Source organism: Eriocheir sinensis, chromosome 13, assembly GCF_024679095.1.
Source record: "Eriocheir sinensis breed Jianghai 21 chromosome 13, ASM2467909v1, whole genome shotgun sequence".
NCBI lineage: Eukaryota > Metazoa > Arthropoda > Malacostraca > Decapoda > Varunidae > Eriocheir > Eriocheir sinensis.
Window position 1 is genome coordinate 16,943,986 of NC_066521.1, and position 26,940 is coordinate 16,970,925.

General features: G+C 42.8%; 5 protein-coding genes across 11 annotated transcripts in view; 3 read left to right on the top strand and 2 right to left on the bottom strand.

Moving 5' to 3' along the window:
- The window catches only part of LOC126998100 (neurexin-1-like), a 193,991-nt gene extending 189,683 nt beyond the window's left edge, over positions 1-4,308 (top strand). For 4 of the 6 annotated variants that reach the window (XM_050859495.1, XM_050859490.1, XM_050859492.1 and 1 more), the window contains one exon: positions 898-4,308. In XM_050859495.1, the coding sequence (XP_050715452.1) occupies positions 898-1,541 (644 nt within the window). In that variant the 3' untranslated portion in view covers positions 1,542-4,308. The remainder of the gene's footprint in view (positions 1-897) is intronic. The other 2 variants (XM_050859491.1, XM_050859493.1) reach the window with 2 other exon arrangements.
- LOC126998102 (pyruvate kinase-like) lies at positions 3,621-8,084 on the bottom strand. The gene is made up of 4 exons (XM_050859497.1): positions 6,038-8,084; positions 5,576-5,782; positions 5,267-5,448; positions 3,621-3,962 (listed from the first exon to the last, which is right to left on the bottom strand). The coding sequence occupies exons 2-4, from the start codon at positions 5,742-5,744 to the stop codon at positions 3,945-3,947; spliced, it is 369 nt and encodes a 122-aa protein (XP_050715454.1). The 5' UTR covers positions 5,745-5,782; positions 6,038-8,084; the 3' UTR covers positions 3,621-3,944.
- A 173-nt stretch (positions 8,085-8,257) lies between these two features.
- On the top strand, positions 8,258-13,767 carry LOC126998106 (solute carrier family 66 member 2-like). Of its 2 annotated transcripts, none has more exons than XM_050859502.1 (5): positions 8,258-8,552; positions 10,123-10,326; positions 11,782-11,918; positions 12,103-12,319; positions 12,963-13,767. In XM_050859502.1, the coding sequence occupies exons 2-5, from the start codon at positions 10,130-10,132 to the stop codon at positions 13,135-13,137; spliced, it is 726 nt and encodes a 241-aa protein (XP_050715459.1). In that variant the 5' UTR covers positions 8,258-8,552; positions 10,123-10,129; the 3' UTR covers positions 13,138-13,767. The 2 variants fall into 2 exon arrangements, with proteins under 2 accessions (XP_050715459.1, XP_050715458.1); XM_050859501.1 differs by lacking the exon at positions 8,258-8,552 and adding an exon at positions 9,246-9,401.
- Positions 13,768-15,245: 1,478 nt separating this feature from the next.
- LOC126998105 (uncharacterized) lies at positions 15,246-19,005 on the top strand. The gene is made up of 6 exons (XM_050859500.1): positions 15,246-16,219; positions 16,425-16,586; positions 17,232-17,356; positions 17,708-17,915; positions 18,081-18,215; positions 18,468-19,005. Exons 1-6 carry the CDS (start codon positions 15,812-15,814, stop codon positions 18,642-18,644), a joined length of 1,215 nt encoding a protein of 404 aa, XP_050715457.1. The 5' UTR covers positions 15,246-15,811; the 3' UTR covers positions 18,645-19,005.
- Positions 19,006-19,041: 36 nt separating this feature from the next.
- Positions 19,042-25,583, bottom strand: LOC126998103 (methyltransferase-like protein 25B). Its single transcript, XM_050859498.1, has 12 exons — positions 25,436-25,583; positions 24,497-24,618; positions 23,543-23,655; positions 23,120-23,460; positions 22,638-22,872; positions 22,268-22,403; positions 21,805-21,977; positions 20,727-20,874; positions 20,403-20,512; positions 20,093-20,192; positions 19,508-19,598; positions 19,042-19,140 (listed from the first exon to the last, which is right to left on the bottom strand). The coding sequence occupies exons 1-12, from the start codon at positions 25,440-25,442 to the stop codon at positions 19,049-19,051; spliced, it is 1,668 nt and encodes a 555-aa protein (XP_050715455.1). The 5' UTR covers positions 25,443-25,583; the 3' UTR covers positions 19,042-19,048.
- Between the last annotated feature and the right edge of the window lie 1,357 nt (positions 25,584-26,940).

The window sequence follows — 26,940 nt, forward strand, 5'->3', positions numbered from 1 at the left end:
AGGCTGGGGTCAAGGCCCAACCCAGTTTTGCTGGGGATGCCCCAACACTTTTTGGAATTCCTTGATGCATTTGCATCCGGGGATTCAGCTGCCTATAATCAGTGCATGGCACTATGGGATCCCTTAGCCTTGCTTTGTTTAGGGATCAGTTAAGGGGGTATAAAAGTGGCACCTGCCCTTGGAACCAAGCTTGGGGTAAACCCTCAGAGGGTTCTTTATGGGGGCACCTGGAACATCCTGAGCCTCTAGGAAGATCATCAGTGGTCTCACTTATTAAATGAGCTCAGAGATGATGATCTACAACAAACTCAACTTTATATTAGACAAGTCCCCACTCAGGATGCATTTGGTGGTATGACTGTGTCAAATCAACAATTACTCAATGAGACTGAATTAAGGCCTGTTACCTGCAAAGTACAGGAATGCCAACTCCAGCTATATGGGTATTTGGCATACCACCTAGAAGTGGATCCTGCTCACCAGGTTGTATCTGTATGAAACAATTCTGTGTAGAGGAGGCCAAGGGGGCGACGCCCATAAAGCTCATGGCTAGAGCAAATCCTACTTGGAAGTTCTTGGTGTGGGAGAGGGGCCTGCATGGAGACTTAGTTGAAAGTGCTCCCAGGAACAGTGTCCTAAAGTGGGCGAGGCAATGCACCCCCCAGTGTGCCCCAATAGATAGATTGGAATAAATACTCATAAAATTGAGAATTAAATTAGAAGTCTAACATGGGCTGGAAAAGCAATGCATTACCGAATTTTGAAAGTAGCAATTTGATTTTATTTTAAACTAGAAAGCCTTAGAATTTTTATTTAGTGCTGAAGCAAGTACACTAAGAACAATGAGCAGCCTCATTAGACCCCGTTGGTAATGGGGAAACGTCGCTGTCCTTTCAGTAGACGACACGGATCTTGAGTTCCCCCCATCTCACCACCCCATGCTTGCTCCAGACATTATCCACTCAGAGGAGGACAGCCCCGGCAGCACAGGACTTGGTCATGCCAACGGCGGACGAGGCCCTGGATCAGGCCTCACCACCCCATCCCGGCCAGACCCTACATCCCCCTCCACCTCCACCACCACCACTGCCACCCACACCCCGCACCCCAGACATCACCCCACCTCCACCACCACCAGCACCACCACTCCGCCGCCACCACACTCCCACCCACAGCCTCCGATAGACTACGATTACCCATTCGCTGGCTACCCAGAGGTTCCCTTCGAGAAGGGGAACAACAAGGTGCGAAAGGAAGGTGGGCCACATGAGGCCATCCATAGCGACACCTCTGGCAGCGTGGCCCTCATCATCAGCATAGTGGCCGGCACCCTCATTGTGGTCATCCTCATCGTTCTCCTCGTACTCAAATTCAAGGGGCGGCAGGACGGTGCCTATAAGGTGGACGAAAGCAAGAACTACGAGGGCATCCCCACAGTGCCGACCCCCATGATCAACGGGCAAGGCAATGGCGCCATCAAGCCCGGTGACCGGCGGCCCGTCAAGAAGCAGAGTAAGGATGTTAAAGAGTGGTACGTGTGAGTGCTGGGTGGTGTTTATATTGAGAGAATTATACTATGTGAAGTCTCAAAATTTTGACTGTGATCTCTATTGTTTTGCAATACCTCCAAAATGATAGGAATATATGATCCCACTCCCTGTGTACTCTTACATTTTTTTACTTTTGTCTCGGATGTCCACTTCCAGAGGGAGTGTAGAACTAAGAAAATGTTTTGCTACTTGCCGTAGGTAATTACTGTTAGTTGAGGTTTTCAAGGGCGTGTGGTGTTCACGTGTGCCGCAGACCTGTTCCTGCCGCAGCATTGGCCTCAGGACTGGCCAGAGCGGCTGCCCCTAGAGGTGTGTCGGGTGCTGGTGTGGCGGTGCTAATGCTGAGCGGCGGCACAAGTGTCGGGTGTGTGAGTCCTGAGCATTTGGTCGTCCTCTAGAGATTTTTTATTTTTATTTGGTTTGAACTTACACGTGCATTCGTGGTCGCAGACGTCCATTGTAGAGCAAGAGTATTGTTGTTCATCAAGCTTTTACATTTTACATTACCACCATTACATCATCATCCAGAGATTTTGAGCTTTTATTAAAATCTTCCTTAATTCATCCTCTTTATATAGAGAGAAATACTGTTTTGATGATTTACAATACTAAGCCCTACAAAACACTGAAGAACATTGCTTTGCAACATGTGAAACATTGTCAACGCTTCTTTTCCACGCCGGCACCATTACCGTAGCACAAAGAGGGATTCACCCCGGCCCGCCAGTGCCTCGGGGTGGCTGCCTTCCTGTAAGCCTGTTTTACGCAAAGCGAGGCTGCCCTCAACCCCGGCATGGGTATTGCTGACCCGGGCTGGCCCTTGGGGTGCCCCAGGCCAAGGGGCCGGGAGTTGGGCCACGGCTAGAGCTTAGAGCTGTCCATTTGTCTGGAATCATCCTTTATAATTTTATTTGTAGATTTATGTCACTAGGACTGACATCAATTCTGTCTCTCAAAACAGCAATGTGATAAAGAGGGCGATGACTGGGAATCATGGGGAAATGTGGCTCTTGAGGCTGGGTCGTATGAAGCCTTTGCTTTTGCAATATATCAACATGGCATTGCCTCAAGCCATGAACATATCATAGTAGATTCTGGAGGCTTCCATCAAACACCCTAGGGAACAGCCACAATCCTCAAGCAATGACGGTAAAGCCAGTGAGGGCGCCACAGACCCCACAGCCAAAAAAGTCATGTCCCTCTGAACAGTCTGTTCTTCACTTTTCCGGCAGCAATAAAAATGGCAACATTCGCTTACTCATCAGATATAGTAGTGCGTGGAAGCACATCTAATACAAAACATTTAAAACATCCTTTCAGTAAATTAATAATGTACTGAAGCCTTATGCAGTGAAGAAGTAATTATGGTCCTGACAATGCCAACAGCCTTTTTGGTATTGTGAGCTTCACTAATCTATAATCAAATACTCCAAGATGTTGATACACAGGATCTTGCAGTGTGGCGAGCACAGAGTTGGATGGGTGATGAGACAGTGTATCCACGGGGATATTCTCATCAGGGAATGGGATGTTACAGTATGGCTAACGTTGGCTCAGGGGAAAAGATTATATCTGTTAGCTACACAAATTCCTTTACTTGTTTTTAGAAATTATCCATATTCTACCAATACACGTTTTTTTCATACAAGTACACATACATGTAAACACACACAGATGCATATATATAAATAACCTCACTTTTCTAAACCAAAGTAGGGACTCTGAAAAACTTATAAAAGAGCAGTTTAATGTTAAGCTGCACAGAAGTCACCCAAAGATGTAATATAATGTTATTGTATATCGTTCACTGTACAGCCCCTCATAGTTGTAAGTCCACCAACTTAGATTAACGCATTTCATCTTTTACACAAACTCGCAGGTTGAGTTGAAGGCGTAAGTTATTTTTTAAACTGAGAATTTAGGGTGATTGAGTGTGAGTCCTACCTCTGCCTGTATCTATTTTCCTGAGGGTTATGGTGATGAAGTGACTCAAGAAGACGGTTTGCATGTTGTTGAGAATTTTATCTGGAAAGTTATTAGCATTTCAAAGTCTAGCTGAAATAAAATTGCTTCAGCATCTGTAATATGGTGCAGTTTGAATATTTATAATTGTGTAATAATAATAATCTGAAAGCTATGTATCCGAGATTCTAACATCAATGAGATGAGTGATACAGACTAGTGACTTGAATATGACCATAAACTTAATGGAGGACAATGGATTAGAAATGTAGTGGAGTCTAGGAGCCAAGCCTCTCCACTGCTTGATGGATGCGAGGACAATATGTACCATGGAGGATCAAGTTGCGTTAGAGTGTTGAACGTTACCTTTCTTTGCTTTTGACGCGAGCCCCATCTGGAGGTCCTGTTGGCTGTCCCCTGCAGCTCCCTCACTCACCACCTCCATGTTAGCTGTCGGTTGCAAAGCACTGTTTTGAAAACTTTGCACTCATTGCTTTAATGTATGTGAAGACTACAGCTGTTGTCTATTGTGAAAGGTAGGATAAACTGTATTTGTTATGAGACATACTCCTTATTATGACTAGGAACATGTTGCGATATATAATGTATAATAAGAGTTGCCATATCTTGAGGAGATTTTGTTGTGTGTTAATATATTTGTATGACATTATTTTCTGACACTGAAAAAGACTTTAAACTAAGGTTCTGTTAATGAATTGGACCATCATCATTATTTTACATGGTGTAAAGTTGCGTGTACATAGGAGTTCTAACATTAAATATGTTAGATACTGAACTTTTTACATATCCTTTTAGTGTACTGAAAGTGTTATGATCTTACCTGGTCAATATATCAAATGATGTGGAAGTAGTGCAATAGAAAATTGAAATGGATGTGTATACAACTATGAGGTAAGACATCTAATGTGCTATAGCTGTGCATGGCCTTGGTGCTCATTTCTGTCACATTGGCCCTGGCAGGTGACATCGGGTCTATCACAGTTTACCTTCCCCAGGTTTCCCCATCTATCTAAGATACTCCAGTCAGAAAAGGAGGATGAAGAGCTGGGTGAGCTGCATGCTGACTGCCCGGGCTGGGATTCGAACCCAGGCCCGTGGATTTGTAACTACACCACGGGGATGTAATCAGAAAAACTTGAATCTATTTAATTACATACCTCATTGTATCAAAATGAATAAGGCCTGACAGATCATTACTTTCATATGTTCTGTACATGAGGGATCTTTTTTTGTAAACTTTGTTAGATACTTAACCCAGTAGCAGCGGGGATCATGTTTCTTAATGGTCCTTCTAAGCGAGAAAAATGAGAAAAAATCACCCCTCTCACAAACCATTTCATAATACATATCAAACCATTTGTGATCAGTTTATGTATCATCTATTTTTTGGGGTTTAAATCATGGCACAAATTTGGCCCGTCGCTTATTTTTGGTATGGTACGATGCCTGTCTTAGGCTGACGCTCCCATACATCCCATCTCGTCGCCAGCTGCCCGTGAAGAGGGCGAAATAAAACCAATGAGAATGCACTTCGGTGAGACAGAGAGAGAGAGAGAGAGAGAGAGAGAGAGAGAGAGAGAGAGATTTTCAACAGGGAGAGAGGCAGGGAGAGGAGCTAGATTCAACAGGGAGAGAGGCAGTGAGAGATATTTGGCAGGGAAAGCGACAGGGAGAGAGATTTGGCAGGGAGAGTGACAGGGAGAGCAACAGGTATAACCATAACCTCCTTTCACCTTGTTGCACTTTGCCAGCATCTGTCTCTGTGCGATGAAGACCTTCTCAACGGGAACCTCAATACCCAGGTCACCACAAGCAAACATGATGCCGTCCCCTTCCTCTATTATGGAGTCAATGTCATTGCAGCCCTGGTGGTTCTCGATCTTGCTGATTATCTTGATGTTCTTCCCCTCCTCACCTGGGGGAAGGGGGCAGATGTCAGGTCATAGGGAGAGAGAGAGAGACAGCATTACCGAAACATACAAAACAAAATCATAGAACAAATCGGACAGAACCAAGCGTAAAGAAACCCTCAGCAGACTCACCCAGCATGTTCTTGATCTCCCTGACCCCTGCGGCATCCCTAATGAAGGACGTGAACACCATACCCACCCCCATTTTGACCCCGGGGAGGTCACTGCGATCTTTTTCAGACACAGCGGGCAGGTCAATGGGAACGCCAGGCAGGTTGACCCCTTTCTTGCTACCCAACATTCCACCGTTCACGACCTCGTACACGATGTTCTTGGAGCCTGTGGTGGTGTGGTTGATTGTGGTTAAAAGTAGTGAAGGAGGACAGGAGAAGAAGAAAAAGGAACCTGGTCGTGGTTTGGTGGTGTGATTGACAAACAGTGGTTGTGGTAGTAATAATAGTAATAGTAAAGGTCATAGTAGTAGTTGTGACCAGATTGAGTCACTATTTTGGCAAGATTTTTTTTTGTCATATATACACTTGGGGAGACAAATAGCGTATAGTGATTAAGATATCATACACAGCAGTAACTGACCTTATCGCATGTATGAATCCTCTCCCCCATATGAATGACCGGGTCATCCAGGGGTAGACCATGATATTCTGTGCTTGAAGCTCGGCCGCGAAGGTTCCTTGGAGACTTGAGTGGATGTGCCAATCCCTGGGTAGTGCAGCGGCAAACATAGAGGGACGAGATGTATACTGTAATTTTCCACAGCAATCATTTCCAGTTCTTAGGAGACTTCACACTGCATATCCACATTGGAGACAGAGACATAGAGAGACAGAGACACAGAGAGAGAGAGAGAAATGATGGCCTGGCAGGGAGGGAGATATGCAGAAAGCATCCCAGTACAACAAAGGAGAACTCATGAAATGCCAGAATTTTCCCTTTTCTCTACTCCAACACGACCACCGCGTGTAACGAAACACACAAGAAAATGATCCCGACAAGGAAAGGTTTTACCGGCGCCGGGGATCGAACCCGCTACCAGCGAGACAGGAGAGCCACTCCTTAACCAGTTAGCCAAAGAGGTACCCCCCTGGCTAAGTGGATTATGGGAGGCTGGCCCATCAGGCAAGTCGCACTACACTCAAGGGCAACAAAAAGAGTGCTAAAAAAAAAGCCCGCATAAATACAGTGGTCATGGGGTTGTCGGGGGGCGTTTAAAGGGTGTTGATTAAGACTTCAGCTTCCTTAAGGCGAATTATATTCGTAGCCTTTATGTACAAGAAGCGACGGAGCGAGAGCGACTGTCGTTGTGTGTCAGTCGGACTCTCGTGAAGGAGTGGCGAGTTACAGGTTGGAAAATAATTGTTACAATTGGTCACGTATGTCAAGGTGACCTCCACGCACCATCGGAGTGCGAAGTATACAAAACTGAGACGGTAAACACCAAGGTGGTAAACACTGACGGACGACATTCCTATAAGGTGGCGTGATCTATCTGTCGTGGGTTTTTCCATTGACAATTGTATGCCTAATTCGTGGTGATATTAAATAATAATAATACATTGATATCCTACTATAACACCTGGCAGGGAGGGAGAAAGGACAGACAGCATCGCGGTACATATAACGTTTATTATGGAAATTCCTGTTACAGATACATGGTGTTCTCGATCACAATGCTCTACAAAATCAGCTCCTATATATTTACCTCTTCTTGCTTTAGTGACCTCCCCAAGGCGGAGAGCACCCAGACCCTGCCCTGCGAGGGGGCGCCTCCCCGGGCAGCTGGTCAAAGGCTCAGCCCCTCATCTAGCTGGCCGTGGGTTCATTCCTGGGGACCGAACCTGCACCCAGCCAGATGGGAAGCCCTCCCATAACCAGTCAGCCAGAGAGGTGCGCCCCCTGCCAAGAGGGCCCAGAGGCCTAGCTTCCACATCGGGCAGGTCACCACGGCATCCGCTTCTTGCTGCTAGGGGACACAACAGGCTTAAAAAAAATAAGAAAATTAAGATCACATCTTACTCACATACACACATAGAAAAAAGGACCCCCCCCCAAAAAAAAAAAAAAAAAAACCCCACACCCAACAGGCTCCTCTGAAGAAGGCAGCCTGACCACTCAGGCCTCTCGGAAGGAGAGACCCGAGTCTAGCTAAAAAAAATTCAGACATCTCGGAAGGAATTGCCTGAATGTGGCAGCCTCAAACACAGAACAGAATTATACCTGTTCTGCAAAAGAGTCCACCCTAGCCACCCACCTACAACCCTGAATATACCAAAAAAAGCCCACCAGTCTCCTCCTGGAGGAAAACTGGTCCTCGTCGGGCTCACCCCAATTAAGGAGGCTTCAACTGACCCCGTTCAGAATCTAACACAGAGCAGATGCCGCATCCGGTCTGTGAAAGAAACTGACCTAAAAGAACCCTGGTAGAGTTTCTGCCTTGCGCTTCGGCGGGGTGCTAAGGCGTGGGTTCGAGACCTATCAGTTACCACGGGGGTGGAAAGGTGGGCTCTTTCCGACACCCTCAGCCCCGTTGTTGGGCCTCCTCCTTGAAAGAATTGGGTATTTCTCTACCAGCCGTCTGGGGGGTTGCGCGGCATGCACCGCGCCTTCCTCCATTGGAGTATATTCCCAACGAAATACCCCCCCCAAAAAAAGAAAAAAAAAAAAAAAAAAAAAAAAAAAAAATATATATATATATATATATATATATATATATATATATATATATATATGAGTTTTGCCTTGCCTGCTGAAAAGAGAAACACTTGGCAGCCCTGCTGTACACGGCGGGTCCCTGGCGCTGGCTGCCTGGCACACAGCTGACCAGAGTGTGACAGCAGCAGGACGGGCGGCACGAGGGAGAGGAGGAAACACACGCCAAATACCTAACAGGGGAGAGGAGAAGCTGCATTTAGCGCTACACACACTAACAAGGCACATGGCGAGGTGAAGAGGGGGAAGGCAGGAGCAAGAGAAGGAAGGAAGGAAGGGGACGGAGGGCCAGGCACACGATATAGGCCACCAAGGAAGAGCCGATAACCGATAAGACAGGTGGCGGGGAGAATGTGTTGCTCCCAGGACTCGACTTAGCCAGGTGAGTGCAAGCAATCGTACTTATCTTCTATTTCTGCTGTATGACTGTGTGCACGGCGTAGAGGTGGCATGGAATGTGTGTGTTTGAAATCATCTTTGTTCCCGTACTGCACCTGTTGGCCCATTTCCTGTTGGCATACGTATCTACATATTATTTTTTTTCTTTTTTCCTTCCTTTCTCTCTTTCTTTTCTCATTCTTCTGTTTCTATTTCTTATTTCTTTCTTGTTTCCTATTTCTTTCCTTTTTCCTATTTCTTTCCTTTTTCCTATTTCTTTCCTTTTTCCTATTTCTTTCTCTTTCATTCTTTCTCTCCTATTATCTTCCTGTTGGTTGAGGTGTATGTGCGTGTGTGTGTTTGCCTTTAAAGTTAAATAAAATGTCCAGGAATTAATATTTGCCAAGGTAAATAAAAAATAAAAAATCTGCTTTTGCCCTTTGTCCTTTGTTCTTTCCTTTCCTTTTTCTCTTTTACATTTACATAAGAAGGACAAGTTTGGAAGACCTATATAATTTCTTATCTCTTAATTCATCTTATATTGTCTGGTTAAGAGAGGATACACACTATACCACTGGCTTAAGTCTATCCCTTTATCTCTGTCTCCTTATCTGACCTTTCTTCTTTTCTCCATTTATATAATTGGGATGACAAGCATGATTGACCTCTATCATGGCTGCTTATTACTTATTTCATGTTTTATTGTCAGGCTAAGGGAGGATACACACTGTTACCACTGGCTTAAGTCTATCTCTTTATCTCTGTTCTCTTATCTTTGACCTGGGTGTAGCCACTTCAGGCAGGCAACACCCATGCTATCAAAAGACACGTTCGCTCCTTCTTCACCCACTCCGTAAGTCTATGGTTGAGGCGTGAATAATTTTGTTGCTTCAGGATCATGATTATGACCTCTTTTGGCCTCTCGTTCTTCTTTCTTTTGCTGGAGCAGCGTTTAGTGGGCTTTTGTGTTGATGATTTTGTTTTTTGCCCTTCAGCTGCCTCCCTTGTGAAAAAGAAAAGTTAAGAGATTGGTGACTTGTGTATCTGAGTTTATTAGAATAAGGTTAACTATTTCAAGGATATTTGAGGTATAATGTAAACCTATTGAAGAGTAAGTGTTTGTGATTAGCTAATCTCATGTATAGTCCATCCTGTTTGACCTCATGACTAAGGGTAAAATAAAAGGTTAATTGTTTTAGGTACAACTTAAGAATAATAGTGTTTTCTTGCCTTATGAAGGGACTCGGTAAACTGGACCAAGTGCTTATAAATAATCATATATAGTGCATTTTGTTTGACCTTGTAACTGATGGTAAAGTTAAAGCAAATTGAGAGGCAGGAGAGATAAATGAGTAAATGGGTGTGTTAGTATAATTTAATGTATCTAGTGTGTGAAGCTTTGTCCTTTCCCCTTACCTCTTTGTGTGCCTGATGTGAAAGACTGATTTATGCATAACTTTGATATCCTTGAATCATATCTAAATAATCCAACTTTTTCTTTGTATTTTTGGGGGGGTTATTTTCCAATATCATAAATTATCAAACTAATTTTTCTCTTTGTCTCCTCCCTTCAGATTCACCATGTCAGAAGAGAGCACCCTGCTGGACACGCTGACATGGGGCGTGGGGGGAATATCGTCGCTGGCGATGATGTTCGGTGGCGTGGTTCCCTACATCCCTCAGTACCTGGAGATCCGGCGCACCGAGAACACCGAAGGGTTTTCTCTTTATGTCTGTCTCGTCCTCCTTGTGGCCAACACTCTCAGAATATTGTTTTGGTAAGTATTTTATTATTTTTGTCACTAGTTTTATATATACTTTATGAGATTATTGAAATATATTTTAATCCGGTAGCAGCGATGGGCCAAATTTGTGGCTTTACCGTGTAGCAGCGACAGGCCAAATTTGTGCCACGATATAAACCCCCCAAAATGGATGATACATAAACTAATCACAGATGCTTTGATATATATTTTGGTTTGTGTGAGTGATGATTTTTTCTCATTTTTCTCGCTTAGAGGGACCATTAACCCATACGGTGTTTAGTACATACATATACGTACCTCTTAGGGAGGTGTTTAATATGTATATATACGCAAGCTCTTTTGAGGGCTTATACGCCCTTTATTTTTGTTTGTGTATGTGACATTGTTCATTAACAGTAAAGAGGAATAATTTGACAAGTCTTCGTATTTTTAAATGGATGTTAAAGGGCCTTGCTGTGCATTTGTCCGCATTCCAACAAAAATCATTATACAAGAAGGTAAGTTACTTTCTTCTAGGTAAGCTTCAGAATAATCGGAAATGAAAACTGATCGTCGGAAAGCATCATAGTGTTTTGTTGAACTTTGTGAACTACGGTTGTAGTACAGACGGCCTTGAAGCGAGCGGTGTTGCCTGATGTGCATCCAATCATTTTCTTGTAGTTACAATTCCTGTTTATTTTTTGAGGTTTTTGTGATGTAAAGTAGTACTTATACATTACTTACGCTTTAGGGTAGTGAGAAGTGTTTATAATGGAAAGAATATAGGCTCTAAAAAAAATTAAAGATAAATTTCCCTTTCCTGGTATGACATCGTTAGCTCTGAGATGGAGAAAAATAAAACAACGAACAATCTAGGGTTCCATTCCTTGCATATAAATAATATATATATCAAATAATTTGTAATTTTTTTTACATTTTAAGGGGCAAATAAAAAAAATATGAAAAAAGTGCAACCTGGCATGACCCCTATCGATGACAAAAGATGACACTGTACGGGTTAAGAAACACGATCCCTGCTGCTACTGGGTTAAAGTTGCTGACTATAAAATAACAGTGGCTTCACTAATTTCTTATGGCATTTGAATTTGTAAGAATATCAATGTATGCAAAGTACTAGTTAAAACTTCTTGGGAATACTGTTTTTAGTAATGATTTGTCTGTATCCACTTAATGTTGTAGTTTCCGTGGATACTTAAGCATCCAAAATAAGAGTTAAGGGGCCTCTGGGTCTCTGTTTCTTTTGGAGACCTCAGATTACCCAAGTATACCAATGATGTGAGGCGAGGGACTTTGTTTTGTGGGGGCTCAGGACTATAGCCCTGACACTCCTCAAAGTTTGCCCTGATGACATTTTAAAGATATACAAATCAGTTATTTCCACTCCACACTCATTTAACTCAACTCTAACAACACACAGTGATGTCCATTTTACAATTGGGTCTGACTTCTGGCTTTGTCATCCTACAGGTTTGGCCATTGGTTCGAACTTCCTCTGCTTTTCCAAAGTGTCATCATGAATGTGGCAATGATGATGCTCATAGCACTCTGTGTGTCCATCCGAAGGAGAGGGCAGCTTGTGCACAACAAAGAACATGTATTCACTGGTGAGTAGTAAGATTTAGTGTCCACAGACATGAATACTTGAAAAATTGTTGTTCCTTCAAAATGTCATGAGCACTCAACTCTATAAATGTGATGTACATTTATGGTAATTCATTGCAGTGTCACTTTAAAGTCATGTTTGATATGGCATAGCAAGCAAGTCAACCCATAATAATGTATTTGCAGACTTTGATTACGACTACTTCTGGGAGTGGACGGACGTGCAGTCTTACGTGGAGTTCATGCTGACGTTCTCCACCATGGGCTGCCTCCTCATGTACGTGTTCATTGACTCAGCCGTGTTCGTGGAGACGGCCGGCTTCATCTCGGTGCTGACGGAGGCGCTGCTCGCTGTGCCACAGTTCTACAAGAATTTCATCACCAAGTCTACGTATGGCATGAGGTGAGGATGAGTTCTTTGTTGCTGAATACTGTCTGCAGGCATACACTGATATTCTGTGGCTGATCCCCTTTTGCTACCATGAGTGCCTCATAACCATCATTGTGTGATTCAATTGACCTGGTAATATATGTTTCTTTGTTATTTATTTTTTTTCAATTATTTTGTGGTGTGAGTTAAAGCTTCTTTGACAATTACAAGAAGCTATATTCTTAAAAATTCCCTTAAACATTGGTGCTGAGGGTATGGGAGCCATAGATAGACAGATATGTTTGCATATTTATACTGCTTATCATCAATTTATTTAAAGCTACCAGTCATATATCATTCCCATAATCAGTGAATCAAGAAGAATATGTTTAGTAGCTTACCCCACACAACCATGTAGTGCTGGCTCAGTAAGCATTCACCCACTTCCCACTCCATCCTGTGGGTTCAGGTCTTTGAATGTACTATTCACAACTTGTTGACTTTCCTCACTTGTAGCTTGCTTGTAGAATCTATCTGGCTCTATATTTTCCCATTTGCACAACATTTGGCCCAAGTATACATCCCTGTGTCTAAACCTTAGTGTTAGTGGCATGTTTACCCTTCCCTTCCTGTGCTCACCTTTTGGGACCAGGTGTCTATATAACACTGTTGTCAGCCGCCAGATGGTGCTGATGTGGCTGGTGGGAGACACTTTCAAAACGGTGTACTTCTGGCTGCGCTCGTCCCCCCTCCAGTTCTTTGTCTGTGGTTGTCTACAAATATTCATCGATATTCTAGTCCTCGGGCAGTGCTTTATATATAGGAAAAAGAAGTCTCATCTCATCAACTGAGCTGCTTACTTCTTAACGAGTGTTCAAATGTATAAACTATTCAAGCTATTCATCACATTCTGCACTTAGAACAAAACAGTTGAATTTTAACATATCTTTTCTCACCTTAGAAGTAAGGCTAAGGATAGATTAGAATCAGTTACAATTGATGATTTTTTAAGCACATCATGTAATCTCATGCATCAGGTTTGTGGCTTTGTGGCTCACGTTTAGTGTAATGCGTGTGAGTGTTGTACTTATAACACCGGTGTGGAGTGACATGTTCAAAGGCTACACGGCTTTCTCTGAGTGATGTGCCTATTTATCAGTCATTTGGAATACTTTTTTTCCTTTATGGTGACAGAGCGAAAATATTTATTATCTGACGTAAAAATGATTTTAAAGTTAACCTGCACAAGTGCCTTTCCTCTTTGGGAAATATACACTGCCTCAATATATCATAATCAAGTAATGATTCCATATCAGGTTGTATCTGCTATGGATGCCTTATGAGACTTGAATTACCGTGTCCCAAAAGGTGCTGCAAGTTTGTTCCTCAATAAATTGTTACCTGTAGGATAGTGTCTAAGGAAAGGTTCCATTGTTGTTTTATAAATAAGGTTATGTGTCTAATAAAGTTTTATATTTCAAGAGCAATGAATTAAGCCTATTAAGTTGGAAAAGTTTTGTAGAGCTTTCACTACCTTTCTAATAATGCTACAGAACCTACATAGATGTCTCTTGGTTCCTTTATTGCACTGAATCATTAATCATACTGAATGTCAAATATCCCAAGGCAGGTTGCTTTACCAGCCTCACTCATCACCAATAAAGGCCCCGTTCTCTACAAAACAAGCTGGGAGCCCAGAGGGTACTAGAAAATAAATACTTTTAGTCATAGGAGGACATATTGTATATTCACATTATTTAGTACCTTCATAATTTTATCAGACTCCACATAAGCCTTAGGGCTACACTACTACTACTACTCCTACTACTACTACTACTACTACTACTACTACTACTACTACTACTACTACTACTACTACTACTACTACTACTACCATCAACATTATAGTCTCAAACACTGCCATCATTTTTTAAAAGCTTTGTCCACTCTAATAAATGATATAATATACCTAGGAATTAATACTGACAATGCAGAAACTTCAGGTGGCCTATATATAATGCAAACATTTGCAAATGTGTTTTATATATATATATATATATATATATATATATATATATATATATATATATATATATATATATATATATATATATTATATATATAAGAGAGAGAGAGAGAGAGAGAGAGAGAGAGAGAGAGAGAGAGTTTATTGACCGCACTGCGTGATGCGTGTGCACGTGACTTGCAAGTGACAGGAAGCGTGTAGGCGACTGGGCGCTGTGTCATCTGTTCTGCGTGGCTGTTTGTTGCTAGAATCACGGTGGTGTGACATCAGCCATAGACAGGTATTTCTCAGTCACTGCCAAGTGGCTTAAGACTATCCACATGCAGTCCTAAAGACCACCTATCAACCCGGACTCTAGATTCTCTCTCAAAAAAGATCAAAGATGAACTCCGGGGAAGAGCATGAGCCAAGCAATATGGCTCCACTATAAACACTTGCCTGTGCTATAACTGGCTAGGGCCGACCATCAGGCCCCACCAAGAAAGTCTGGCCGGCGTCATAGGAGGATCGTAAAAGAAAGAAAAAAAAAAAAAAGGGGGGGGGAAACGTTGGACTATTACAGTAACGGCTGAAGATGACAGTGATGATCATGGTCCACTGTTACCCCGTAGCGACCATGACCATATGACATAACACTCAGTCCTCGGTGATGCTTCGCGGCCCCGGCGACCTAAATGCTGTAGGATATGATTCTCTCTCTCTCTCTCTCTCTCTCTCTCTCTCTGATGCATTGGTTATGATATCTGTTTGATCTCTCGTGGTGATAATAAACGCGAAAGGACTCGATGCACCCAGCGAGAGAGAGAGAGAGAGAGAGAGAGACCAGTGCTTATCCAGGCCAGGAGGAAGTCATGTCGCGGCTAAGGTAACGGGACGGACTGGTTGAATGGGGGGGGGGGGGGGTGCTGGAGGAGGAAGGGCCGGTGGGGAGGGAAGATTTCTACCTGCCCTCACTCGTCTCGCCGCTGTCTGACGCGTTACCTGTGACCTCGCCGCCTCCTGAACATCTTAACAATCACTCGAAAGGATGTATTTGTGTTTATTATGCAGGGAATATCTAGCTATCAGTGAATTTTGGTTATGGCTGAATAGTGCGTGAGTGAAGTCCAAAGAAACGAACCCCGACCCCGTACTCCTACATTGACGTTTTATAAGTATACGCTGTGAGTGATCGTTCATATATTAAGCATGGACGTATCGATCGTGAGAAATACCTATGCGTCTTAGACTCAGTGTTGTATAGAAGTGGAACAGTGAGCAAGAGAATAACCAGAAACAAACAGATAAACATGACAGCATAACTATATACACTATACTGATTGACGCTCATGAGAACCTTGACTACCGACAATACAATAAGCACCAAAGTATTAATTACGAAAAATCAGTGATGGAGACGTAACAGTGACCAGTGAATAACGAGATACAAACTAACTCGTTCTTATGCACGATTCTGGTTGACGCTTATAAGAACCAAAACTAACGACAAATCTACTAAAATGGTCAACTCCTACAACACCCGTCTCGTAGCCATACTGAGCTTCGTGGGCGCCGTGCTGTACTACCAATACTCGCAGACTCCGAGCACCGAGGCAATAGTGCAAATTTACGAAGGTGGGAAGCTCGTAAACGTGAGCCTTACACATGAGGAACTGGAGAACTACCTCAGATTACAGCAACTTCAGGCTAAAAAGAACCAGGAGTATAAGATGAAGGCTGAGAATACGTCGTTAAAGTCACCACCTCCACCGCCAGCACCACCACCCACACCTCCACCAATAAAATCACCTGAAGATTCGCAGCTGAAATCCGTCATTAGTAAGAGTACCGTGCCTCATCTACCCGTGTTAAAGCCTTCTAATGGGTCTTTCCTGGATACTTTGGACGTTACCGGCCAACCGAAGGAGGTATTTGGACAGTTTACTTCCTATTCTTATACGTTTTGGTTTCCAGGTCTTAAAAATAATGCTAAAAGGTGTTGCTAATCTCTGAGGTGTCTTATGTTCGTCCATCTGGTTCATTCAGCAAGCATATTCCTTTCTTACTCTATTGGAAGGAATGAACAAGAGTAATGGCGCATACTTATCATCCCTTGTCTTCACTGTTCTACAGAAGACGCGGTTCCTGAAGGCTCGTCTGAAAGTCCTCCGCCAGCGCGCCACCGTTCTAAGCTCCGAGTGCAAAATTAGGTCGAACTTGGCCAAACCGGGTCCCGCGCCGCTGATATGGGACACCAAGCACACCCCGAATGTTGTCTGGTGCCCGAGCTACGCGGTGAGTTGCGTGTGAAATAGCTTTTTGGCAATTATTTCCTCGGTGATGGTTTAGAACGATCTTATATATGTTCATTTAAGATTAAGTAGATGTAGGAAATAGTAGTTAGTGAGTATATATACAAGTAATAGTACGCATTCACGCTTTGGTAACGTTATAACTATCACTGGTTTGTGTGTCGAACGAGTGAAGAATAAAATAAAACGACTCATTCGCTCCTTGACGCTTACCTGTCATTTACGATCACACCCTTGCCTCTTTCTCTCTCTCTCTCTCTCTCTGACAATGCCTAGGAAGCACACATTAACTTTCCTTCCCCTTCAGCTTAGATATGGAGCCAAGCAGAGTTAATTATATTTTTCTCTTTCAGTTTAATTATAGAGCCAAGCAGTCAAGCCTTTCCCTCTTCTTTCTGCTTAAGTATGGAACCGAGCAATCAGATCTTTCCCTCATCTTTCAGCTGAAGTATGGAGCCAGGCAGAGTCAATTATATTTTTCTCTTTCAGTTTAAGTATGGAGCCAAGTAGTCAAGCCTTTCCCTCTTTCCTTTCAGCTTAAGTATGGAACCACGCAATCATATTTTTCCCTCTTTCCTTTCAGCTTAAGTATGGAACCACGCAATCATATTTTTCCCTCATCTTTCAGCTGAAGTATGGAGCCAGGCAGAGTCCAGTCTTCCAGTTGTTTCCTCCGCCTGAAGACATTGACGAGAGGGACCGAGTCTACAACAACAGTCTACGTATGATTGTGGTCAGCCATCCTTTTACCAGGTGGGCCTATCTACAGCTCTGAGTATAGTTGTCAATCCTATACAGACTAAATTTTGATGTGTGTGGTTCCAAAAGACATTACTGCCATCTTGAAAACCATTAACCCAGTAGCAGCGACGGGCCAAATTTGTGGCTTTACCCTGTAGCAGTGACGGGCCAAATTTGTGCCATGATATAACCCCCTAAAATAGATGATGCATAAACTGATCACAAATGCTTTGATATATATAATGAAATGGTTTGTGTGAGTGATGATTTTTTCTCATTTTTCTCGCTTAGAGGGACCATTAAGAAACATGATCCCCGCTGCTACCGGGTTAATGTTATCTATTGTTTTTTTCTCTCCACCAGACTCATAGCGGTGTACAAAGACAAGATACAGAAGAAAGACCCCTGGCCCAAAGAATACAAATTTCTAAAGCTGCAGCGTCATATCATTGCCAACTACAGGCCCAAAGAGAGCGAAGAGACCTCCCCCTTCCCTACCTTCTCCGAGTTCATCCAGTACGTCATTGACACATCGAAGAAGCTGAAGACAAGGGAGGACTGGCTGAAAAATGTAAGAAACAGCTGTTGAAAGTATGTAATGAAAGGATCCTTGTGATGGCTGATTTGATTAAAGAAAACAACATGTGCATCAATATTTTTCATTCACACAGGTCATAGCTTCAAAATTAGACCCCTTTCCTATCACTGAGGAATTTTATTGTATTCCTTCCCTTAGGTGTGGTACTGGACTCCTTATTGGGCCCAGTGTAATGTGTGTGCCTCAGACTATAGCCTGATTGTCAAGCTGGAGACCATGGCGCAGGACCAAAAGTTTCTCAGTACAGTCGCGGACATGACGGAGCTGAAAAAGGTTTGTGCTTGATTCCTCATTGTTGATCTTTGTCAGGTTTGCAGTGGGTGATCAATATGCATCAAACAGAACATGTGACTCTCTGTATTTTGTATATATAAGAATATGAAATTATCAATTATTTTACCAGTAAGGCATAATGCACGTAGCACAAAGGTTGCTTGACATATTTTGCATGCATGTTTCTCAGTCTGTTTGGAAAATGTACCTGAACTTACCTGAGGTCTTGACTGATTTGCATTACATTGGCAGCTCAAGTCCACAGAATGGCGGCACCTTATTGGAGTCTCCTCGGATAAACTCATAAAGGAGTATATGGGTAAGATCACCTGCCGGCAGGCTTGGGACCTCTACCAGTGCTACCAGCTGGACTACTTTCTCTTTGGGTACAATTTCAATGAAGAGTTGTTGGACTACACTGAAAACTAGCTGCCCCTGACTGAGGTCCAATGAGGTGTGAAATGAAATGACTAACTCATTACTTAGAATGGTTTTGAGTGTCTTCAAGGCAAGTGTATAGTTTGTTGCTGTAGTTTGCTGCAGTGTTATTAACACATACATGATATTCATGTACAGTGATTGACTTTGTTGACAATTTTGTCAAGTATGTTTTGTACTTAAACTGGTATTGGTCTTTATAAGATATCTTAAAAATGTTAAAACAAGCTGTTTTCATCCCTCCCAGTGGTGCATGAGATTCCATTGTTTAAATGTGAGTAGTGTAGGAATTTACACTTCATTACATGATCTTTACTCTTTTGAATGATATTTTGTGTCCGTACTTAATTTGAAAATGGGGTTATGATGAAGATTGGTAAACAAATACTCCACTGTCATAATTTATTACTTGGTTTGACGGAGACAAGAACATGATTTCTTGGAGACAAGTTTGGGTCAAAAGCAGGAAACAGAACACTCTCCAGCCCTGGAAGTAAAAAGGAATGTGTTGAGCAGCAAAGAAAACTGTGAACATTTATGGATAAATTCACTTTGAGATTTTTGACCCACTAATAAGAATGACAGAGGCTGTGCTGGTAGATATTGTACTAAAAAGCATGACAATGTGGTAGATGACCTCTGCATAGCAAACTGGAAGACAAAATTTTAAAGTATTTTAAGAAATAAGGTGGACAGTTGAAAGGAACACAACTGCCTTATACAGTTATGAATGTGCAAGTAACAATGTATAGACAACAAAACAGGAAAACTTTTGCCATGGCAGCCCATCCACCCCTGTCAAGGAGCTTGGAAAGAGACATCAGAAATGCTACACACACACGTGAAAGACCTACCATTCTCAAACAGGAACAAGAGTCTGTCCAGGAGCACTACAGACTCCACCACTGGTGCCAACAGTAGTCTGAGAGAGTAATACACAACAACCTGTAAGAGACAAACCAAGTTGATTGTTGCTATGTTGGATGGAGTTCATGCTTCACTGAAGTTTTACAAGTCCTCAGATAATAGACTCCTATATTACCAAATATCTACCAACTACCTACTAATTATGTGCCTTTATCAAGCAAATACTCATCACATGCACCAAATGAGGAACAGAGGTGAGTTGCCCACTTAACCCGGTAGCAGCGGGGATCATGTTTCTTAATGGTCCCTCAAAGCGAGAAAAATGAGAAAAAATCACCCCTCACACAAACCATTTCTTAATATATATCAAAGCATTTGTGATCAGATTATGTATCATCTATTTTGGGGGGTTTATATCATGGCACAAATTTGGCCCGTCGCTGCTACACGGTAAAGCCACAAATTTGGCCCGTTGCTGCTACCAGGTTAAAGAACTTCAATTATGACACCTGAGAAAAATAAGAAATTACATGTTGGACTACTATGATGTCTAAAAAGAGTTATAATCTCACCTGCTGCCACCTTGCGAGATTATGAAGAGTTTGCTCACTCGTCAAATCTTCCTCAAGAAGCGACACGTTTGGCAGCCGAGTAATAGCTGCCTTGGCGTAGCTGCAAAGCCATGGAATTAAGGGCAAGTTTTGTTAGTAAGCGTTGCACTCATGTCACCTTTACAGACTTTCCACAGTAATCCTTTCATAAACATTTATTTTGCATTTTTTTATGATCTACTTAATGAAGCAATAAAATAAATATCACTAAGAACACTCCAGGAAAAAAATCATATGAATGTCAACCTGAAAGTTTATAATGTTTTAACACCTGGGAAAGTCCATGAGGTGAGCGTTGTTCACGGAGCGGAGGCCGGCATGGCGGTGGTGTGGCCAGCGCCTCACCAGGATCTGCTCCAAGCACGCACGATAGCAGTGGACCTGTGAAGGACGTAAACAAACATAAGACCTGCAAGTGGCGTAGATGTTTAGGAGACTAGGTTCAATGACTGTTTCCTGAGCTACCAAGTTAATACTGAATCATTGCTAGAGTGAGAAAAATTATAATAAAAAAGAATCATTTTAAGTGGGCATGAAAGTATTTGCCTACGATAAAAGGTTTGTGGTGCATAACCTTACAGCGAGCATCACTTGCCTTCAAATTTTCTGCTCCGAGGGAAAGACGGTCAGTGTACATCTCCACAGCATGACAGGCCACCTCCCGTGCCTCATAGCTCAGGGCATGGCCACTGAGGTGCTTGACAGAATTGCTCATAGGATAGCCAGGACCCTCCACCTCTTCACTGTGGAAAAACGTTGGAGTAAGGTTTCTATCCTTTAAGATAAGGTGTATATTTCAGCCCTTTACAGCAATCATAGGTGTTCCTGCTTACTGATACAGGTGAGAAAGAATAAATTTTGCTGAGAGAAAGAACTATGCACAGATGGAGAGCATGGACAGGTGCAAATAAAGATTCTTCTGCTGTTGCCATTTCCTTGAGTGAGTTCCAAGAACAGGGGATCAAAACAGATAGTTCATCATCATTCATCATTTCATCGATGCCTGCTCCTAGGAGCTCCCACCAGGGGATGGCCACGGCAGAAGAGCTTCCAACTTTCTCTATCCAGACACTCCCTCCTTGCCTGCTCAAAGTTTCTCAAAGATCTTTCCTCCCCTCTCCCTAACGTACTCTTGCACCCTATCCCTCCATTTCACTGGAGGTCGTCCTCTAGCATTCCCTCCCTCTATCTCACTCACATACACCCTTCTGGTTATCTTACTCTCCTCCATTCACTCCATGTGGCCAAACCACTTTAAAGTCTGTCGCTTCACTTCTTCCACCACTCCACACTTCTTCCCTTCACCCCTGTGACACATTCCAAAATGCTCGTACACACTTTCATTACTCATTCCATCCATTCTACTCACACCACAAGCACCCCTCAAATAACTCATTTCCACTGCCTGCACTCTAGACCTTTGACTTTCATTCCAGGCCCATGTTTCACTTGCATATGTGAGGGTTGGTACTATAATTGTATTTCTCAAATCCCTCTTTACCTCCATGCTCACACTTCTGCCATTCATGATTCGTCCCAAAGACCCTACCACCCTTCTTCCTTGCAATGCGCTTTCTCTTATATCTCCCTCCATACCACCATGCTTACACATAACTGATCCAAGGTACTTAAACTCACTGACCTCCTCCAGATAGTTAGTCCATATATATTACCTGCTAGTGCTGAGCTTCATGTAGCAGCAGCCAACAGACACCACACCACGGCAAGCTGACATGTTGGCATAAATCCTGAGTAAGGTTGGTGCCAAGTCTCCACAGGTGTGCAGGCCCAGGAGGCCACACACCTCTCCTCTTGACTTGAGATCCGGCCACACCTCCGTGATGACCTGCCATGAAAACACAACCTTGCAGCACTCATCACTGGTATAATACTCACATTTAGGTCTTTTCATTCATGGGCATCTAGCTACACTTGAGGATGGTAAGCTGTTGCAATCTAAGTATCATAAAAAGCAGCTCCTGAAAAATATAAGAGCATAGAATTTTCATCAATGGATACCAAAAGAAAAAGAATACTGAGAGCAGAAACTGCTATTTGATAAATAAAGAAATGCTACAGCAAGAATGTTTTATATTATGTTTATTTATTAACAAGAATAAAACCTCCAAGGCTGACCTTTGTGAAGGCAAGTGGGTCCATGTTGGCTTGGAGGTGACAGACAGCGTGACGTGGGCCGGGGGGAAGGGGGGGTAAGCTGGCCTGTCTTTGTGACATCTTTGTCACAGCCTTCTCCAGCTGATCATCAAACTTCCTGACAAAGTTGAGTGTCATATATGAACAACAGGACCACTACAGAGCTTGGAACTATAAGTTAGATGACAGGATTATTCTCATACAACCTACATACAAGCTTACCCCTGGAGCCTCATTCTATATGTACTGTGACTTAGTAAAGAGGTCTTCGCCTGTGTCAAAGTCTATACAGGCATCTCCTTCACCAGCCCCCTCACTCCCGCCACACCCATCCTTCTCAAGCTCTTCTCACCGGGCTCCTTCAATGAATTTGTCCTCTGCTTCAAGGCTGACAACTCTCACGTTGTGGCCGTAAGCAAGGAGTCTTGAGAGGTGGCCCTGCCCTGAGCCCACGTCCACCATAACACCACTGCAGGCAGCACGAGCCACCTGTCCTGCCACGATGGCCAGGCGAGCCACCTCATGCTGCTTCTTGGGCTTCAGGTGTCGACGAAACACATGCTGCAACAACTTGTGTTGTCCAGCAGCTGTGGATGGGTAAATAGCACTCACAAGGTTTACTGTGAAGTGGGTATAGATAAATAGGACCTGATGGTTAAGTTTGAGTATGGTGGCCCTTATCAATTATTAATATGTATTAATATTAATAATGAAAGTGATTATGGATAAATATAAATCTGTAATGGCAATACATCAGAAATGGCTAGACCTGCTCCATGAATATCATAGTCTACATCAAGCTTAAAAGTAAAGATTTAAAATATAATCTAATACCTGCACTCAGTTCAGAATCAGCATCTCCCCACGAAGCTGACACTTGCTCTACAGGAGAGACATTAAATGCACCTTCAGCATTATCATCACTCTGACAGCAAGGTGCCATTGTATTTCCATCATAATGAGACTTGAAGTTGCATTCAGGTGCTGATGTGCTCTCTCCATAACAAGACTTTACATTGTTCTCTGTCTTAGCAGGCTTACTGCTGTCTGTATGGACCTGCTGATTGAGGTAGTCAAGCAAAGGGTCTGCTGAGGACACAGCTCTTCGGGGGAGGGAGAGGGTGTGTGATGCAGCACGGAAGGCCAGCAGGGACAAGGGCCAAGGGCTGTCCTGCCTGAAACATTGAAGCCCAACATTAGAACCAAAGCCTTCCTTTCAATATATGGCAACATGTTATCAAGAGTTGTGTAACTTACTTGACATGAGCACCGTTTTCAATAAATGAAGCCAGGTCACATGGACTGAATTTGTCAAGGACAGCTCTCCACTTTGGATTCAACCGAGACCACAGATCTTCAGTGAAGAAATCCTGAGGGAAGAGAGTTATCTTGTAAAATTCATGAGTAGGGTTGCAAAGGATGGGAAAGTTTCCGGAAAAATAGAAACTTTCCAAGGAAAGTTTTCAAGAATTTTCAGGGCCTGGGAATTTTGGGAATTTTCAGGAACTTTCAATTATTGTTAATATAACTATTAACTAAAAAGTTTTAATCAACAAAAATTGTATTTCCAATAGGTTAGGTTAAGTTCAAGGAACTTTCTAAGTCTCATTAGTGAGGAAGCATATATGAATTTTCTGAGTCAAGACCTATAGTAACTGTTTGGAGTTTTGTTAGGTTAGGTTAAGTTTAGGGTATCTTCAGACACATGATAGCCAGTAACTAATGGTATAAATCAACAAAGAATGACCTCACTCTGTTGTATGGAAAGTCTCATTATTAAGGCAGCATATATGAATTTTCTGAGTCAAGACCTATAGTAACTGTTTGGGGTTTTGTTAGGTTAGGTTAAGTTTAGGGTATCTTCAAACTCATGATAGTCAGCACCTTATGGTATAAATCAACAAGAAATGACCTCACTTTTTTTTATTCTAGAGAGGGCCACCCCAGGCCCATGGGCTTATAAAGATGGCTTTAACCCTTTCCATACGGTGATGCAGACGTTGGCGTCACAGTATAGAAAGGGATAAGAGGAAATGGAAGAAGATTAATCCTCTTCCATTTCTTCTTAAGAAGTTTAGAAGAGGATTAAGAGGAAATGGAAGAGGATTAAGAGGTTTAGAAAAGGATTAACCATTTCCATACGGTGACGCCAACGTCTGCGTCACCGTATTGAAGGGGTTAATCAGTGGCTGACATGGCAGTATAACTCACCAAAACATAAGAGTCTAAAATGCTTCTGTTGACATCCAAGAGTTGAACACACTGTCTGGTGTAGTCCCTCCAGGCACCTACGTTGTCAGCGGTCAGGTGGATGAAGCGGCCGCTGTGTGTGGCTGGGAAAGGAAACATTGGTGAACATCAATCAATACCTGAGTTCAGGGTATCAGCTATCATGTGCATTCCCCAAGCATCAGGAAGGAATATTATCATTAGGATTAGGATATTAACTGAGCAGCTGCAAGGCAAATAAGCTGATTCATGTGTGGTTGCTTACTGAGGAGTTTGTCTATTTATGCTGCTGATGCAACTCAACTGATAATGTCCTGTCACTGTTAAAATAGTAATCTGTTGCCTCGGAAATAGTAGCCAACTTGCATTTCATTAGTTAAGGGACTATTAATAAAGTAACAGATCCTTAATATCAACCTAATGGATAGTAACTCGCTGCTGAAATAGTAACCTATCAGCACTAAGTAACCAATTACCTTCTGATCTGGTCAATACGTAGACAGAAACATTTAATACCATCCCAGAACTTTTCCATTTTCTTGAGGACCCCCTAGTTTGCCTTTTATCATTCATTCCCTGGAAGTGCTCAATCCCATATCCTTTCTTACAGCCTCCACAGACTCCTACCCACACTTTCTTTGTTATTACCCCTGTTACCTATATTTGTCATCATACCTGACATCCTCCTTGCCGTCCCTTCACTGACTTTCCTCTTTTTTTTTTCATCGCCTCTCCCTTTTTTCTTCAGTTACCCCTTCCTTGTCAATCCACCCTTTGCTACCTACTATTCATCCTTGTCAATCCACCATCCTTCAGCTTTGTCAATCCATTCAGCCTTGTCATCCATTCTTTGCTACCTATTGCCCATCCTTGTCAATCCATCATCCTTGTCATCCATCCTTTGCTACCTATCATCCATACCTGCCATCCTCCTTGTCTCCCCTTCATTGACTTTCCTCTGTTTTTCATCGCCTATTCCTTCCTTTCTTCTTCAGTTACCCCTTCCTGTCAATCTTCTTCCTTTGTTGTTGTTGTTGTGGGTGGCGGAGGTTCAGTCTTTGCAACGGCGCCTCATTCTACCGTTTCTTTCACTTTTATTACAAGCTCCTTTTTCTTGATTTGATTAACTGATTGATGGTTTATTATTGCAAAAGTACACGACAAAGGCGAAGGAAGGAACATGCCATCCCGACCCCCAGGCAATGCATAATGTGATTTGCAGTAAGACAAGAAAGAAACACACAATTTTCTCATATTTTCCACACACTGTAAAGATATGCCCCTTTTCTCATTTATAGGGTATATTGTGTCTTATTTTTTTGTTATGTTTCAGTGTTATAATATATTTTACACGCCAGTATTACCAATTTTAAGACAAGTTATATGTTGCAGGGCGATTTTGATAATTTGTGGTTGCTATTTATTATTATTTAGGTTGTGTGACATTTCTCCTTCCAATACAGTCCAGTACAATCCAATACAACACAATACGAGCCAATACAATCAGTAAAACAATACCAATACGGGGTTTTAGCTAACGGCTCCCTAGTCCCTTGTCATCGCTGTGCCGCGGGTACACAAACAGGTGCTCGATCGTCAGGTGTCACCGTGTCGGGACGCAACAGGTAAACGAGAGTGCCGGTTAGTGACAGTGACAGTCGTGGCGAAAGAAAGTTTAAAGACCAGAGACGCGGGTTACTTTAAGTGCACATGAAAAAGTAGTGTCGGGAGTGTACTGAAGACGACAACGAAGGAAACTGCCAGGAAGCAAAATGAAGGTCAGTGACAGGGCTAATGGCTGTTGTGTGATTACTGCTTGGAATGATGATATGCTGCATGTGACTAGGTTTGCCATGATGACTATAAGGTTTTCAAAAAGGCGAAATATGTATGGAGTTACAGTCTGTGGTCATGGGTGAGAGCAGTGGCGTAGCTGGGTCTATCCATCAATTACTCGCTTGGTTTACTCACCGGGTTGGCCCATCCATTCTCAACGGCACAAGGAAATATAGCATAAAAAGTTGAGTGGGCTACATAGGGTGTGGGGTGGGGGGGAGCAGAGTATGGGGGGCACTAGGCAATGGAGTTCAGGGGAATTTTGATGCCACATAGAAGGTTACTGAGGCATATTGTGATACCAGAGAACAATGGTGGGTATTAGGGCATGGCAGTGGGAGGGGCACCGGAGTCTAATGCCCCCCCCCCCTCATGCCCCCCCAGTAGCAATTCCACTGTAAGAGAGACACTCCACAAACTAGGAACCCCAAGCCGAGGGAAGGATATACCCCCCATAAGGAAATGTTCTTGAAAGTGGAAACAATTAGCCTATTCCTTTAAAAAATCATCGGTTCTCATTGGTAAAGATAATAACTCACTGGATCCTCTCACTAAGATAAATAATTCATTGGTTCTTACTAACAAAGTGT

Excerpts from the sequence above, each read along its gene's own strand:
- LOC126998102 (XM_050859497.1), bottom strand. The coding sequence starts at position 5,744 with ATGTTGGGTAGCAAGAAAGGGGTCAACCTGCCTGGCGTTCCCATTGAC. Across the intron at positions 5,449-5,575 it reads GGAGATCAAGAACATGCTGG|GTGAGGAGGGGAAGAACATC; the intron begins GTGAGTCTGCTG and ends CCCTTCCCCCAG.
- LOC126998103 (XM_050859498.1), bottom strand. Across the intron at positions 22,873-23,119 it reads TGATTCTGAACTGAGTGCAG|CTGCTGGACAACACAAGTTG; the intron begins GTATTAGATTAT and ends ACCCATCCACAG. Across the intron at positions 20,193-20,402 it reads CACCTCATGGACTTTCCCAG|CTACGCCAAGGCAGCTATTA; the intron begins GTGTTAAAACAT and ends ATGGCTTTGCAG.
- LOC126998105 (XM_050859500.1), top strand. The coding sequence starts at position 15,812 with ATGGTCAACTCCTACAACACCCGTCTCGTAGCCATACTGAGCTTCGTG. Across the intron at positions 16,587-17,231 it reads TCTGGTGCCCGAGCTACGCG|CTGAAGTATGGAGCCAGGCA; the intron begins GTGAGTTGCGTG and ends CTCATCTTTCAG. Across the intron at positions 17,357-17,707 it reads GTCAGCCATCCTTTTACCAG|ACTCATAGCGGTGTACAAAG; the intron begins GTGGGCCTATCT and ends TCTCTCCACCAG.
- LOC126998106 (XM_050859501.1), top strand. The coding sequence starts at position 9,361 with ATGCTATCAAAAGACACGTTCGCTCCTTCTTCACCCACTCC. Across the intron at positions 9,402-10,122 it reads GCTCCTTCTTCACCCACTCC|ATTCACCATGTCAGAAGAGA; the intron begins GTAAGTCTATGG and ends TCCTCCCTTCAG. Across the intron at positions 12,320-12,962 it reads AAGTCTACGTATGGCATGAG|CCGCCAGATGGTGCTGATGT; the intron begins GTGAGGATGAGT and ends CACTGTTGTCAG.